The sequence below is a fragment of the Lissotriton vulgaris genome, chromosome 1_1 (genome assembly GCF_964263255.1).
Source record: "Lissotriton vulgaris chromosome 1_1, aLisVul1.2, whole genome shotgun sequence".
Taxonomy (NCBI): Eukaryota; Metazoa; Chordata; class Amphibia; order Caudata; family Salamandridae; genus Lissotriton; species Lissotriton vulgaris.
This window is the reverse complement of record NC_141685.1, coordinates 1305262703-1305280428: the sequence shown is the minus strand read 5'-3', so window position 1 is coordinate 1305280428 and position 17726 is coordinate 1305262703. Positions and strand designations below refer to the sequence as shown.

Here is a 17726-nt window from a genome sequence, read left to right as displayed (position 1 = left end):
ACTCACTAATATTTACTTTTTCAGAAAGGCACATATTCACTGGATGGTGTCATCAGTGATGTCATGAGTGATGTCACTGACCATGTCATGAGTGATGTAATATGTGATGTCATCAGCAGTGCATTGCACGCGCAAGTTATAGTGAGTCCGACTAACTATAACGTGGGAATTTCAATGGTTTTATATCAGTAAAATTTCCAGCTAACTATAACTGGTGTGAAACCTATGGTTTTTTCAGTGAATATATATATATATATATATATATATATATATATATATATATATATTACCTACTGGCGGTCGCCAGTAGGTAGTTATAGTTAGGATAATTTTCAATGTTAAATCTCAACATTCTATTTTGAATAACTTTGGCGCCGGTTGACGAATCTGCCTGAAATTTTCAGGAAAATGGTCTCATGGCGGTCCGGTCCTTCCCTGAAAGTTTGGGGGGGATTCGTCAAGCGGGGGCCGAGATAAAAGGGGGGTCCCAAAACGCGTTTTCCCCATGTTAATTTCCATAGGGCGGTCGATTTCACTTTTAGCTCGAACGGCTGAATGGATTTCCACCAAACTTGGCAAAATTGTAGGGACTGGTAGCCCGATGTGCCTTTGCTATGTCTCAAGATATGTGCTTCAGTGGATTTTGTGAAATTAACGTTCAAAAAAATATATATATCTATAGGCGCTCTCCGGTGCGCGCACCGGTGAGCGCTCCCGGCGCGACACGCGACTTGCGCGCAGAAAGCTGGTTGGCTCTCAGTTGTCTGTAAACATTCTAAACAGTCCGGAGCGGCCGCCATCTTGTCTATCGGTAAAATCTAGTCATAAGAGGTGGCAAAAACAAAGGGTGGAATTGACCATAAGGGGGCAGGGTAGACCCCCCCTGACCCCCTAGGTTTGATATGGGGGCCATTAAAGGGCCCCGCGGGGCCTCAAAATTTTTTTTTTTTTTTTCGATTTTCGCGGGGGAAGCGCCTGGTGCGCGCACCGGGGAGCGTATCGAGGAGGGTACTATGGAAAAATAATCACTTCAAAAATTGTATGTTTATGAATTGTTTTTTTTTTTATTTTTTTATTTTATGTAAGTACCTACATGTAGGTACTAATGAAGAGACTTAAATTTAATGTTCACCATCTTCTTTGTAGACATCTTGCATGTTGTTATTGTATTTTTTGTGGTATATGGAATTCATAATATAGTCTGTCTGGAAAGGAGAAACAGATCTTTTAAGCACTCCCTGAGAATTTCTAGGGGATCATGAGTAGTCTGTCCTGTTCACTTATGAAAATGAGGTGTAAAATATTCATATGAGATAATATAGTGGGAGAAAGGTAGTAACTATGAGTAAACTTACTATGTAACAGAAAAATAGTTGAACAGTATACTATAAGTCTCACTTTATATTTTAAACATTTTTGGTAATACTTCATGAATTACATATAAAAAAGAATATTGTCTGAAACAATTGAAATTATTAAAGATAAATTTATTCCTCTGATTCTTTTTCATAATTTAATAAAATTTCTAACATAATATTGTCCGGAATTTCCTCATAATTATATGTACATGATTCAATTTCTTCCAAACATTCTATAAACTGTTCATCCAAAGAGTCATCCATGAAATCAACTTCTTTTTTTTCATCTTCTGGTTTTTCCACCTTTACTTTGATAGAAGTATCATTTGCCTTATTTTCTCCTTCCATTTTCTTTCTGAAAATTGCATACAAATTAACTATATTAGTAGAGCTAGTATACCAGAGAAGCCTAACTCAATCCATAACTATTACAGAGAAGTCTATCTCTATCTCTAACTATTAAAGAGGGATAGCATATCACTAACAGAATATTTTTTAAGAAATAAACTTAACGTGTACAATATACTTCCATAATTAGAAGTTACCTTAGAGAAATTAGTTGAAGTTGTCAGTGAAATTTGTTTTCAAGTGTACTTCAGGAAGCAGTAGTCAAAATGGCTGTGTTTCCCTCTCTTCTTTTATATATATTGTTGTACTTAACCAATCAAACGTCAGGAAATAATCGTAGAAAATGAGAGATACTTTTTAATTGGTTGTAAATTCTAACATTACAAGTGTGTTTTTGTCATGTAATTTACCTCAGGATATTTAGACAGGCCTGTAGCCTAAATGTCTCAATGGAATTTCACCAAATTTGGGCAAATGGTAGGGACTGCTATGTAGTAGGGCGTATTCTATATTTGATGAAAGTGTCTCCATTGGGTTTTCCGTAAATTACTTTCCCACCTTTTTTTAACGAGCGCTTACTGGTGCGCGCTCCTGTACGCGCACTGGCAGCGTTACGGGAGTCCTCCATTTTGTGTTTCGGAACAATCGAGACACAAGATGGAGGGTAAACAATGTTCGGAATGGATAGAAGGGGGAACTGTAGAGACTTCTTGACCCTCTAGGTTTTCTGAGGGGGGCTTAGGAGGCTCATAAACGTGAAAAAAAAAAAAATTCTTTAATTTTTCGCGGGGGTAGCGCCTGGTGCGCGCACCTGTAAGCGTACCGGAAAGCGTACTTTGGTGAAAAATAGTGAAAAAAGTTAGAAAAAAATAAACGCTTTGAATGATCAGAGTTAGGGTAGCTCTGAAAAGAGCTTTTGGGTTCTGTGGTTGATTTAGGTACCTACAAGTAGGTTCCAATACACATTCTTAAATTCAGGAGGAATATTCTATTCCCCTCATCTGAGAAGTGCACTCCATCTCCTCTGTAGATGTCTTGCATGTTGTAACGCAAGTTATTATTGTATAATGAACCCATTCCATAGTCTCTCATGTAAGCAGAAACAGATTTATTTACATGTTTCCGTGCTTTCTCAAATTGTGGACCAAATTGGTTGGACCAGTTCCATTTCTGTCTTTGGCATATATTGGAATATACCAAGGCAGTGTGGGGAAAAAGTATCATCAATTGATGAAAGGTGTCCTTTAATAGCATTTCCAGACCTACCCCAGTTAATGTGCCTAGATCGTTTCCACCACAGTGCACAATTATAAGGTCAGGTTCTGGCAGATGCAAAAAGGTTTTCACCAATGGTATCAATTGGTGACATTTTAATCCTCTGTGGCCAATCCACTTGATTTCCACATTTGATAAATCAAGGTTATGAAAATTTCTGCTAGCTGCATACCTTTGAGCCCAGTGGATGTAGCTATGTCCAATAACCCAGACAGAGTACATGATGTGAGAAGGTTCTGGTCCAGTCAGATGAAGTGTGGGAATGAAATGGCAGTTGGAACAGTAGGAGTTCACAAAAAAATAATTGTGGAGTTTCTGTGCTCTTGAATCACTAGCAATGATTGGTGGATTCAGATAGTTGAAAACTGAAAGTTAGGGTGTATGGTTATGTTGTGTGAAAGAAGCAATTTGAATGGTTTAAAAAAAGTCACCAAAAGCAAAAATACCCTGTATAGGCTGCTGTATTGACAGGTCAAACATCCTTGCTGAGTTAATTTGCAACATTGTAAGATAAACTTTTGAACCTTACAGTTCAGTTAGGAGGGAGTTGCTATGGTAACAGATAGAAAGGTTTGAGAGGGGGATGGGTGTTGGTTTGAAAATAGTGAGGGAAGAGTTTTCATTGGTTGAATTAAGGCATATGTGTACAAAGATAGAGATTTTCTATGCCAGTCTTGGTTTCAGTGTATTGAGAGCACACCTTCTCCTCTGCTAAAGAAAAATTGGTGTGTGTGTCTGACACTGTTTTCAATCTCCAAAAGCATTTCTAAAGGTAAGTAATGATTCATTTAATTTAGATAGAGATTTATTTTCTCTATGGAGAATATTTGGAAGCAGATAGTTATGTTTTAGAAGTGAAATTGTATGTTAGTATATAAGTCCTGCGCAGTGTTTTTTACATGTTATTTAAAAATCGATTTTGGGTGCAAATGAATGGTATTTTTATTTGGCCTTTTTTATGATTGCCATGTGCAGTTGATGCATGACTTTAAACATGGGTAATAAGTGATGCACTGGTGGCGCCAGGCTTTTATAAATGAGGCCCTGACTTTGTTTGATGATATTGAGTGGTTGTAGTTAGGTTCTGTGCAGTGTTTCTTACATGTTATTGAAAAATCGATTTTTGGGTGCAATTGATTGGTATATGTATTTGGCCCTTATTTATGAATGCCATGTGCAGCTGATGCATGACTTTAAACATGGGTAATAAGTGACGCACTGGTGGCGCAAGGCTTTCATAAATAAGGCCCTGACTTTGTTTGATGATATTGAGTGGTTGTACTTAGGTTCTGTGCAGTGTTCCTTACATGTTATTCAAAAATCGATTTTTGGGTGCAATTGATTGGTATATGTATTTGGCCCTTATTTATGAATGCCATGTGCAGCTGATGCATGACTTTAAACATGGGTAATAAGTGACGCACTGGTGGCGCAAGGCTTTCATAAATAAGGCCCTGACTTTGTTTGATGATATTGATTGGTTGTACTTAGGTTCTGCGCCGTGTTTCTTACATGTTATTGAAAAATCGATTTTTGGGTGCAATTGATTAGTATATGTATTTTGCCCTAATTTATGATTGCCATGTGCAACTGATGCATGACTTTAAACATGGGTAATAAGTGACGCACTGGTGGCGCAAGGCTTTCATAAATAAGGCCTGACTTTGTTTGATGATATTGAGTGGTTGTACTTAGGTTCTGTGCAGTGTTCCTTACATGTTATTCAAAAATCGATTTTTGGGTGCAATTGATTGGTATATGTATTTGGCCCTTATTTATGATTGCCATGTGCAGCTGATGCATGACTTTAAACATGGGTAATAAGTGACGCACTGGTGGCGCAAGGCTTTCATAAATAAGGCTCTGACTTTGTTTGATGATATTGATTGGTTGTACATAGGTTCTGTGCAGTGTTCCTTACATGTTATTCAAAAATCGATTTTTGGGTGCAATTGATTGGTATATGTATTTGGCCCTTATTTATGATTGCCATGTGCAACTGATGCATGACTTTAAACATGGGTAATAAGTGACGCACTGGTGGCGCAAGGCTTTCATAAATAAGGCCTGACTTTGTTTGATGATATTGAGTGGTTGTACTTAGGTTCTGTGCAGTGTTCCTTACATGTTATTCAAAAATCGATTTTTGGGTGCAATTGATTGGTATATGTATTTGGCCCTTATTTATGATTGCCATGTGAAACTGATGCATGATTTTAAACATGGGTAATAAGTGACGCACTGGTGGCGCAAGGCTTTCATAAATAAGGCCCTGACTTTGTTTGATGATATTGAGTGGTTGTACTTAGGTTTTGCGCAGTGTTTCTTACATGTTATTCAAAAATCGATTTTTGGGTGCAATTGATTGGTATATGTATTTGGCCCTTATTTATGATTGCCATGTGCAACTGATGCATGACTTTAAACATGGGTAATAAGTGACGCACTGGTGGCGCAAGGCTTTCATAAATAAGGCCTGACTTTGTTTGATGATATTGAGTGGTTGTACTTAGGTTCTGTGCAGTGTTCCTTACATGTTATTCAAAAATCGATTTTTGGGTGCAATTGATTGGTATATGTATTTTGCCCTAATTTATGATTGCCATGTGCAGCTGATGCATGACTTTAAACATGGGTAATACGTGACGCACTGGTGGCGCAAGGCTTTCATAAATAAGGCCTGACTTTGTTTGATGATATTGAGTGGTTGTACTTAGGTTCTGTGCAGTGTTCCTTACATGTTATTCAAAAATCGATTTTTGGGTGCAATTGATTGGTATATGTATTTGGCCCTTATTTATGATTGCCATGTGCAACTGATGCATGACTTTAAACATGGGTAATAAGTGACGCACTGGTGGCGCAAGGCTTTCATAAATAAGGCCTGACTTTGTTTGATGATATTGAGTGGTTGTACATAGGTTCTGCGCCGTGTTTCTTGCATGTTATTGAAAAATCGATTTTTGGGTGCAATTGATTGGTATATGTATTTGGCCCTTATTTATGATTGCCATGTGCAGCTGATGCATGACTTTAAACATGGGTAATAAGTGACGCACTGGTGGCGCAAGGCTTTCATAAATAAGGCCCTGACTTTGTTTGATGATATTGATTGGTTGTACATAGGTTCTGCGCCGTGTTTCTTACATGTTATTGAAAAATCGATTTTTGGGTGCAATTGATTGGTATATGTATTTGGCCCTTATTTATGATTGCCATGTGCAACTGATGCATGACTTTAAACATGGGTAATAAGTGACACACTGGTGGCGCAAGGCTTTCATAAATAAGGCCCTGACTTTGTTTGATGATATTGATTGGTTGTACATAGGTTCTGCACAGTGTTTCTTACATGTTATTCAAAAATCGATTTTTGGGTGCAATTGATTGGTATATGTATTTGGCCCTTATTTATGATTGCCATGTGCAGCCGATGCAAAACTTTAAACATGGGTAATAAGTGACGCACTGGTGGCGCAAGGCCTTTATAAATCAGACCCTGACTTTGTTTGATGATATTGAGTGGTTGTACTTAGGTTTTGCGCAGTGTTTCTTACATGTTATTGAAAAATCGATTTTTGGGTGCAATTGATTGGTATTTGCATTTGGCCCTTATTTATGAATGCCATGTGCAGCTGATGCTTGACTTTAAACATGGGTAATAAGTGACGCACTGGTGGCGCAAGGCCTTTAAAAATAAAGCCATGAGTTGCTATTGTATAAACTTAAATATGTTGCAATTTATTGTTTATATTGTTTGCTTTTTAACATTACTTTGTTGTTTGCTAATAGTGGTCTTTCATGTGTTTTTTTAACAGAACAACAGATTCAAATCAACTTCTGAAAAGGAAGCAAAAATGCCTTCAAGGCAAAGAAATATCAAAAATACCATACGGAAAAGGAGAACATCAACAACAGAGTTTATGGAATCCTCTTCAACAACTACTTCAAAAAACACCAGAAAAGCTTCTGGTAAGCCAATTAAGTCTTTTCTTCGCAACATATGTCGTAGGAAAAAAAATGAAATTGCTAATGTGAATATACAGAAAAAGTCAACAAATCTAAAAAGGAAAGAGAAGCCCACAAAAAATGTTTCCATTGGACCAGGAGAGAAGAGAATGGTTAGCAATAGAAGGGTAAATGTTTTTAGGGACATTCGTAGGCGAATGTTTCGCAATAGGGTAGTTTTAAATTTGCTAAAAAATGAAAAGAAAAGTAAACTAAAAGCTGCTTTTTACAAGAAAAAGAAAAGTGTAGAAAAGATTGTTGATCAGGCTTTTGAAGTTAAGAAAAAATTATTTATTTTAATAATCAATAGAATTAGGATACTTAATAAGGCAATGGATGTTTTCAAATCGAACAGTAGATGGAAAAGAATTATTAATCGGAGTAATTTTTGTGAAGTATTTTCTGGTGAATGGATGCATAGTTCAAGTTCTGAGCCTTTTTTTAATGAGGAGAGTTACTTTCAGGAAAATGATTTGGTGCATGCAGTTGACACCAGTGGTCGTGCATATGAGGTGAAAGATAGTTGTGTGATGGAAAAAGAGAAACTTGTATCTAGAGATGCAGAAGAGGTCTTAGCTGATGAAGTTTTAGGGAGACGTACTAAGGGTCCAGTGTACACATGGAAATGCAGTAGTATTTGTAGTGTGCGACAGGAATCAATTGATTTGCTTCGAAATTTCTTACGTACATATAGTAAAAAAAGTCTCAAACAAAAAATGAAGATCCTGCAAGAGTTAGATCCTTGCAGAGTGAGAGAAAGCACAGGTTTGCAAGGGCATTCACTAGCATGTCTTTCTAGAAAAGTTTGTCGGAGTGTTTTTCATCATTTTAGGATGTTAGCAGTGCATCATAATAACGTAAGGAAATTAGTGAGGAAGTTGTATTATGCAAAAAGTCCTGCACTTAAGCTTAAACAGTTAAATAGTGCTCTTTTGCATGGATCTGAAGTGGATGTGAAGACTATTTGTGAAGAAATTGAGTTTTGTTATTTTGGGAACAAAGAGGACAGTGTAGAAATAGATATAGTAATGGATGGTAATGCAGAAGATAATGGACAAATTTCAAGTATTGAAAAGTTTGATGAGGAAATTATCAAGTTTAAGGTGAAATCAAGTGAGAGGCCTAATGTAACTTGTGTGTGTTGTCGACGGACTCATTATAAAATTCAGACTAGGTTAGTTGATTTATATGCAAAAAGTGAATTGGAAAATAATAGTGAATGGGAGGATTTTGTAAGTTATTTGTTGGTGGAGAATTCTTTTGATTTGAGTTTGGATCAGCGTATTTGCACTTATTGTTTGAAAAAATTAAATGAAAATAGAATGCCTGCAAGAGCAGTTTATAATAATCTTCAGTTGATAGATATTCCTTCTGAATTGATGGATCTAAATACTTATGAATCTATTTTGATTCAATGTGTCCATCCTTTTCAGGCTATTGTTCGCATGGAGCCTAAGACAGGGAAATTGCCTCCATCAGATTTACTGAGAGGATTAAAGGGAAGAGTTGTTTATTTGCCTCTAGATGTAAAGAAAAATATTAATACAATTGGTGTAGAAAGAGTAGAAGAAGATCCTTTAGTTATTCTAGTTAATGGGGTTCCAACAAAGAGTAAGAAAATTTGGCAAGATTTAGTGGATGTTAAAAAAGTCAAGAAGGCAACGTTGTATTTAGTTAAAAACAATGAGTACTACAAACATGTAAGTGTTGGAGTAGAGGAAACAGCTACAGAAGAAGATAGTGATTCTTCAGTTGGTCAAATTGAAAAAGTTGATGTGTCTAGAACTGAAGAAATATATGAACATTATACTGTTCATCCTTTGCATTCCAAAGAAGTAATGGGAAATGCAATTGACTTGTTTCAAATGAAGGCAGCAAAAGGAAGTCCCATTAGTGTATGGGAAGAAAGTTTGGAAGCTCGTTGTTTTCCACAATTATTTCCAACAGGTTGTGGTGGACGATATGATGATCGACCAGTTCAAATTCCTGCAGCTGAATACCGGACTCTAAGATTATATGCAGAAGATCCAAGGTTTCGTCAATGCATTCCATATTTATTTCATCTACTGTTTGAAAGTGATTTGTCTGGGCTTTCTTATGCAGTTAATCATATATTAAAAAGTGGACCTCATTTGCAAAATGTATGTGCAAGGGACTTTATGGAGAAAGTTAATCTGCAAGACAGTATTTTGGAATCTCAGCTAATCAATCTCATGGCATGTCAACGTGGAACCAACGAGTATTGGTTTCGTCGTCATGGAGAATTGAAATGTATGCTAAGAAACTTAGGAACTCCTACATGGTTCCTCACTCTTAGCTGTGCTGAGTATGCCTGGGACGATTTACTTCAATTTCTACGAGAGGCAAATGAAAACATACCAAATATAGAATTGAAAACACCAGGAGAACTGTGTTCTTTAGATCCAGTGAATGTTTGCAGATATTTTAATCATAGATTTGAAGCTATGATGTCTTTTATTACCAACAAAAAAAATCCTCCCCTTGGAGAGGTTTTGGATTTCTTTTGGAGGAAGGAATATCAAGCGAGAGGTGCTCCTCATATACATATGTTGTTGTGGATTAAAGATGCACCCAAATTTGGATCAGATTCAGATGAAACAGTGATGAGTTTCATTGAAGAGTATTCAACATGTGCTGTTCCAAAATCTACTGAAGAAAACAATTTAAGGCAACAAGTTTTACGTTTTCAATCTCATCGTTGTGGAAAGTACTGTCGTCGAAAATTTAAAAACAAGGAAAAGTACTACACGAAATGTCGTTTTGCATTTCCTCGACCAGTGATTTCTAAAGGAAGAGTAAATAATTTGATGTCATCTCTACGACATACTGTGACGAGAAAATCTCCCAAAAACACATATAATTTGAAAAGAAATGAAGAATCTAAGTACATCAACGATTACAACCCAGTGATTTTGTCCATGTGGAATGCTAACATGGATATTCAGTTCGTTGCTGACAACTCTATTGCTGTGGCTCGATATGTGACATCTTACATCACCAAAAAAGAAAAGACAGAACTGAAGGAAATGTGGGAGGACATTTCACATGAAAAGAGTCTAAGCAAGAAATTATACAGTTTCAGTCTGAAGATGTTGTCGCATCGAGAAATTGGAGCATATGAATGTTCTGATCGGTTATCATCAGCAAGTCTCTATGCCAAATCAAGAACAATCATTTGGGTGAGTCTTGGTCTTGCTGCAACACGAAACCGAGTTTTGAAATCTGTACAAGAAATTGAATATTTGGCGGAAAAAGAACCAAACAGTACAGATATTTTGAAGACAAATATGTTGGATACATACTATCCAAATAGAAGTACTCACCTTGAGAACACATGTTTGTATGAAGTTCTTCAAAACTACAGTTATAAGAGGAACATCACAGAAGATATCAATAATGGAAAATATGCACTCATTGGCTATGAAGGATGTCTAGTGAAGCAGAAAAAAGGCCATTTGATTAATCATCGAAAATTGAGTTGTGAAGTTCCAGACAAAAGAGAATTTTACTATTTAGCTCTTTTGCAACTCTTTAAGCCATGGCGTACAGAAGAGGAACTACTTGGAGATTTTCTCTGTTATGAAGACTCTTTTAATGCAACTAAGGATACCATAGAATGTCCTATTTTTCTAAATTATCTGCAAATGTTGAATGAAGAAATGGAGCAAGAAACCACAATTGCTGAAGAGATAGCTAGAAACAGTTCTCAAGATAGTCAGAGTTCTACTTCATTGAGCCAGGATCCACTAGGAGGACCAATTATCCAAAATGAAGCTGCCACTGCCATGGATGAGGTGGAAAGAGCTATGGAACAAGCTCAAGAGGATGGAGTTAACTTAGAAGATTTGGTAACGCAACTAAACATTGAGCAGAAAAAGATATATGATGAAGTCACAGAGCAGATTGAACATGGATTCAGACATGAGAAAAAAGAGTGCTCATGTATATTATTTGACCCTGTCCGACTGTATGTAAGTGGAGAAGCGGGGACAGGAAAAAGTTTTCTAATTAAAGCCGTTGCAAGTTATCTGCAGAAAAGGACTGATTCACCACTGTCTTGTGTTGTAACTGCTCCAACTGGTCTGGCAGCACATAACATTAAAGGGATTACTCTACATCGTTTATTGATGCTGCCAGTTGAACATGATAATAAATTGCATTACAACAAGCTATCTGGAGATGCGTGTTCTGAAGTTTCAAGAGTCTTGAAGAAAATGAAACTTCTTATCATAGATGAAGTAAGCATGGTCTCAAATCTAATGCTTGCTTTTGTGCATTTGAGAATGCAAGAAATTCTTAAAACAGACTATGATGTGTTATTTGGAGGAAAACACATTATTGTTTTTGGAGATCTATTGCAGTTGACTCCAGTAAAAGGACAACCAGTGTTTAAAATGCTCACGCATGAAGATACCAGGAAGTCCCTTGGAAGCATTGGAAATGTTAATATATGGCTAAATTTTAAATATGCTGAACTGCTTCAAAATATGCGACAGGCCAAGGATGAAGATTATAAAAATATTCTACAAGATGTAAGAATTGGAAAAATGACTGAGAAAGGGAAAAAAGCTTTGCATAGTCGATTAATTTCAAATTTGTATGCAAATGAAAACATTCTTCCAGAGAATATTTTTAAAAAAATGACTGAGAAGAAATCTGGGATATGTTTGATGCCAACTCTGCAAGAATGTTCCATCTTCAATCAAAAAATGTTAGACTTAGAAAATGAAGAGATTGTGAAACTGGAAGCAATAGATAAAATAGAGCATATGGGTGCAACAATTGTTTTGTCAGAAAATTTGAAAACTAAATTGCATTCATTGGAGAAAAGTATTTCAAAAACAGCTGGTTTTGAAAAGACTCTGAATGTGTGTTTAAATTGTCGTATCATTTTGAGAAGGAATTTAAATGTTGAAAGCGGTCTGGTAAATGGAGCAATGGGTTATGTTGTTGATTTTGTGAATTACAGAAATAGAGATGGAATTGAATTTTTAAAAATAAAATTTGATGGCATTGAACAAGTACAACAAATAAGTCGTTGTTCTGCTAGATTTTTACTTGTAAAAGACTTATATGTTCGCCGAAAACAGTTTCCTGTTTGTTTGGCGTATGCAGTGACAATTCATAAATCTCAAGGTTTAAGTGTAGATAGTGCATTGGTGAACATTGGAAGATCTGTGTTTAAAGAGGGTATGGCATATGTGGCATTATCTCGAGTCAGAACTTTATCAGGATTGTACTTGATTGCGTGTGATGAGACAAAGATTTCTGCCGATCTAGATTGTGTTAAAGAATACAATAGGTTAAGAAGAGAGTATGCTCCACATTTGCCTCAATATCCTCTGTTTGAAAAACGTGTGGTAGGCCGAAAAAGAAGAAATGAGGATAATTGTAGTGAGGTAGTTGCAAAAAGACAAAAAGTAGAGAAAACTGTAATTGAAAACAGGAAGAAAAAGAATTGTGGAGAAAATGTTGTTGGATTTCAGTTTGAAAACAGTTCTGGTGTCAACTGCTATGCTAATGTAGTGGTTAATGTTGTTTTTTTTCTTAAAAGTTTACAAGAACAGATTGTTGAAAATCGGGATCAAAGATTGTGTGGTTTATTGAATTCTGTGTTTCAGAAATGTAGCAGTGTTACAGCACAAATAGAAAGTGTAACAGAAATTCGAAATATTTTAGATTTGTGTTCTGGTCAAGATAAATTTTCACAGAACATTCAGCAGGATTGTCAGGAATTTTTAATGTATATGTTTGGTGTTTTGGAAGATGAAGGTGTAGATGTAGATAATCTTTTCAGTCTTTCTTATCAATGGCAGCATGACTGCCACAATTGTAGTTTATCAAGTACTACTACAATAGACACTGAAAGATTTATATATTTGACTTTACCAGACTGTAAATCAGTGTCTTTTAAAAATCTAGTTAAAGCAGCAGATCATAATATGGTGTGTACCCAATGTAACTGTACAATGCTGTCCACATTATTTATACAAAGGTATGGGCAGTATATTATTTTAGTTTTCCAACGATGTAGACCTGATGGAACTAAATTGACAACTTCTATCAAAAATTTTGTGGCTTCTCAGTTATCAATTTCTGGAAGGACCTTTACAACTGAAGCTATTATTTATCATGATGGATCTTCGACCACCTCAGGACATTATACATGCTACTTAAAATCTGAAAATGGATGGAGTTACTGCAATGATTCTCATTTAACTTATAAACAACGTTTGCCTTATGACTCTACAAATTCTTATCTAGTGTTTTTAAAACCAAAGTTTTAGTAAAGGGAATTGGCCTTTGAAGACGGGAATAGTTAATAAAAGTTAGTTAGTTAGTTAGTTAATCTAATATTTGAAATTATTTATCTCATGTAGATACTTTAAGTGGATCTCAAAGTAAAAAATACTGATATATCTGACACAAATTGGCCGTGAGGAAAATGTAAGATATGATGTTGTTAGAAGTTGATGAAATCGAAGTTATAGAGCACAGCAGACTTTTTTTCACCAAAAGGACCTTCACTATCTGCAATCTCATGTAGATACTTTAAGTGGATCTCAAAGTAAAAAATACTGATATATCTGACACAAATTGGCCGTGAGGAAAGTGTAACATATGATGTTGTTAGATCTTTTTTCATAGGAAGTCGATGAAATGGAAGTTATAGAGCACAGCAGACTTTTTTCCACCAAAAGGACCTTCACTATCTGCAATTTGGTCTCACGGAAAAGTAAGTGAATCAAAGATTAGTGTACTTATATGAGATGTATGTTTGAATGGGTTTTTTTAAACACAATCTTTTAGATTGTGTTTTTTTTTTCCCGCTGTTATATGATGAAGACTTTGATCTCACTAATTTAAGTGAAATTCAATATATTCTGAGAACAGCAAAAATAAATAATGTAACATATTGTAGAAGTTATTGTGTAGTTTGCATTGTGTAATTTATATTGTGTTCACATTGTCTTATACTCATTTTCTTTTTCACCCTTATTTACCTCTCTTTACTAATTTACACTCTTTTTTCATCGCTGTTTCTTTAGTGCACTTCATTCACAACTTCTTAATCTAATAGGAACTGTCTGCATTTCCTCTGTTCCTTCCACCACTTTTTATCTTTTTCATATTCTCACAGTACCACTGCTTTAGTTTCCTAACCCTCTCTTTCTTTTTCTCCTTTTTTTTTCTTTCGCATCCATTGTACTGTAGTTCACTTAGTTCTTCCTTTTGTCTTTCTGTGTACTTACTCTCTCACTCCTGTTTTATCCATCGTTCTATACTAACTTCATTCCTTTCATCCCTTCACTCTGTTACTTTACTTCACTCACTCTCAATCATCTTCTATTCCTCTTTTTTATTTATAGTTTCTCAATCAGACTTCTCTCCTTTTCACTCATTTTTCTTTTATTTTCTTATCTTTACTGATTTTGATTTGATATCTTACATTCTTTTAGTATCTTATTTACCTTTAGGAATTTGTTCTCTTTCTATTTCTTTTTCCTTTTTTTTTCTCTTTCTACATTACTTTCTTTCTGTTTTTGTATCCTTCACTATTGCATCATTTCTTAGTAAACTTTTGTAGATTTTTAAACCTCATGAACTGTTGTTTCTATTTTATTATATATTTTTAAGAAATTATAACGTGTTTTTTCTTTTATCTTTCATAGATACAAGTTTGCATTGATTATATGGTAAGTGTGTTTACAAAATCTTTTTTGTTATCACCTTTTGTTTTATTTTCACTATTTTTCTGTCACCCTACCGCACCCCTATTTCCTTACTTTGCTTCCCTCACTTATTCTTTTGTTCCATGTTTACTTCCGACCACATTCAATTTCTTTCAGTACTTCTGCCTATGCACACTCCTTCACTTACCTTTTTTACTGGTTCACTTAGTCCCTTTGTGACAGTCCTTCTTTTACTCTCTCTCTTGTTTGTCTCTATTACTCCCCATGTGTTACCCTTATTCACTTACATGTACCCTCTTTCACCCCTTTTTACTTATATTCACTGATATTTACTTTCCCTCAATCACTGCTATTCTTTTCCTCTGATTCCGTCACTACCTGACATTCCCATACTTAACTGTCCTTCTTTTTACTTTCAACATCCATTTACAATCTCCCTTAACCTCTGCTTTAGTCTTCTTCCTATTTCTTCTTTCTTTTGCTCCCTTATTCATTTTTCTTTTCTCAGTTACTTCCTTTTACACTTTTTATCTGTCTTACTATCTATTACACAGTCCCTCCTTCATTTTTTTTTCTTTTTTTTTGTTAGTGCGCTGACGGTACGCGCACCGGTGCGCGCACCGAAAGCGAAATATAAAAAAAAATATTTTAAATTAAAAATATTATCTCAATATACATTATAGTGTTCATTTTTACAAAAACATACTTTAGCAATTCACTAAAAAACACATAGGTATGAGTCTGTATAAAAAGTTAGGAATTAGCATTAAAAAAACCTATGAAATTCACTGAAAAAACCATAGGTTTCACACCAGTTATAGTTAGGAATTAGCATTTAAAAAACCTATGAAATTCACTGAAAAAACCATAGGTTTCACACCAGTTATAGTTAGGAATTAGCATTTAAAAAACCTATTAAATTCACTGAAAAAACCATAGGTTTCACACCAGTTATAGTTAGCTGGAAATTTTACTGATATAAAACCATTGAAATTCCCACGTTATAGTTAGTCGGACTCACTATAACTTGCGCGTGCAATGCACTGCTGATGACATCACATATTACATCACTCATGACATGGTCAGTGACATCACTCATGACATCACTGATGACACCATCCTTGTGACACAGTGACAGACCTCCTTTCAGTGTAATGTAACCCATGAAACACATATTCAAAAATAGAAACTAATATTTTCAAAAAAGTGGATATACCCATACCAGTTACAACAACCAATTCAGTAATACCACCATCTAATACACATCCACTCATGTGTATGTATATGGGTTATTAGATATTTTTATTAGTATCAGTATGAGTGTCTATATGGTTTGGTGGGGGTATTACTTAGCACATAGATGCATGAGTGACTGACTCTTTGTTTGTATGTGTTTTGAAGACAACATATGTACAGGACTGTATGGGTGGATGAGTGTCTATATGTGTTTGTTAGTGAGTGAATGACTGTCTCACTAGTGTCTTTATCAGTAACTACATATGTTTTAATCTAGTATATATGAATATTGATGTATATAAGTGAGTATATGTGAGAGTAAGAGATTGTAAGAGTTCCTGTTTAAATAAGTATGTGTTTCTATAAGTGATTGTTTAAGAGAATAAATATGTGTAATTTTAAATAGAAGTAAGGTGGAAGTGTGTGTATAACTCTATATTCAAATAAATGGATGTCCAATAGTTTATTTGCACGTGTGAATATGTGTGTGAGTAACTTTTGGATGAATGTCGGTGTGTAACAGGATGTATAGGTGTATCACTTCATATGATGAGTGAGTATATGTATGAGTGACTATATAGAACTGTTGGTGAATGAGTGGATGTGTATATAGATAGTGGAATTACTGAATTGCTTGTTGTAACTGATATAGGTATCTCCATTTTTTAAAAAATTTCAGTTTCTATTTTTGAATATGTGTCTCAAGGGTTACATTATAGTGAAAGGAGGTCTGTCACTATGTCACAAGGATGGTGTCATGAGTGATGTCACTGACCATGTCATGAGTGATGTAATATGTGATGTCATCAGCAGTGCATTGCACGCGCAAGTTATAGTGAGTCCGACTAACTATAACGTGGGAATTTCAATGGTTTTATATCAGTAAAATTTCCAGCTAACTATAACTGGTGTGAAACCTATGGTTTTTTCAGTGAATTTAATAGGTTTTTTAAATGCTAATTCCTAACTATAACTGGTGTGAAACCTATGGTTTTTTCAGTGAATATATATATATATATATATATATATATATATATATATATATATATATATATATATATATATTCACTGAAAAAACCATAGGTTTCACACCAGTTATAGTTAGGGATTAGCATTTAAAAAACCTAGTAAATTCACTGAAAAAACCATAGGTTTCACACCAGTTATAGTTAGCTGGAAATTTTACTGACATAAAACCATTGAAATTCCACGTTATAGTTAGTTGGACTCACTATAACTTGCGCGCCTGCAATGCACTGCTGATGACGTTACAGATTACATCACTCATGACACGGTCAGTGACATCACTCATGATGCGGCGTGAACGGACCTCCCCAGGTCGAGGCTTGTCTGCTGTAGTGGGGCGCCCCTTTAGCGTTTCACTTGCCATTCAGCGGTTTTCCGCCCGCTTTTGCTGCACTGTGCCTCGTCAGTAGCGGTCTGTTGTGCGAATAGTCCCAAGGCAGCAGAACGCGCTGAGATCTGGACGGCACCCAGGTGATGTCCAGTAAGTTGCCGCACTGGTTTTGGTATCCTACAATGCTGCTCCGAAAAACGGCGTGGGGCGCCCCGGGGGGGGGGGGTGAACGGGCCCCCCCAGGTGGAGGCTCGTCTGCTGTAGTGGGGCGCCCCTTTACCGTTTCAGTTGCCATTCCGCCCGCTTTTGCTACACTGTGCCTCATCCGCCATTCAGCTGTTTATCGCCCGCTCTTGCGGCTACAGCGTCTCGCTCACCATGTAGTTGAGTTGCGCCCACTCTTGCGGTGCAGCGATAGGCGGCTGCCAC

At 35.9% G+C, this 17726-nt stretch overlaps 1 protein-coding gene across 1 annotated transcript; it reads left to right on the top strand.

The window, feature by feature from the left end:
- The first annotated feature begins 3648 nt into the window (after nt 1-3648).
- Nucleotides 3649-13896, top strand: LOC147749045 (uncharacterized). Its single transcript, XM_086965513.1, has 2 exons — nt 3649-3753; nt 6800-13896. The coding sequence occupies exon 2, from the start codon at nt 6839-6841 to the stop codon at nt 13295-13297; it is 6459 nt and encodes a 2152-aa protein (XP_086821639.1). The 5' UTR covers nt 3649-3753; nt 6800-6838; the 3' UTR covers nt 13298-13896.
- The last annotated feature ends 3830 nt before the right edge of the window (nt 13897-17726 follow it).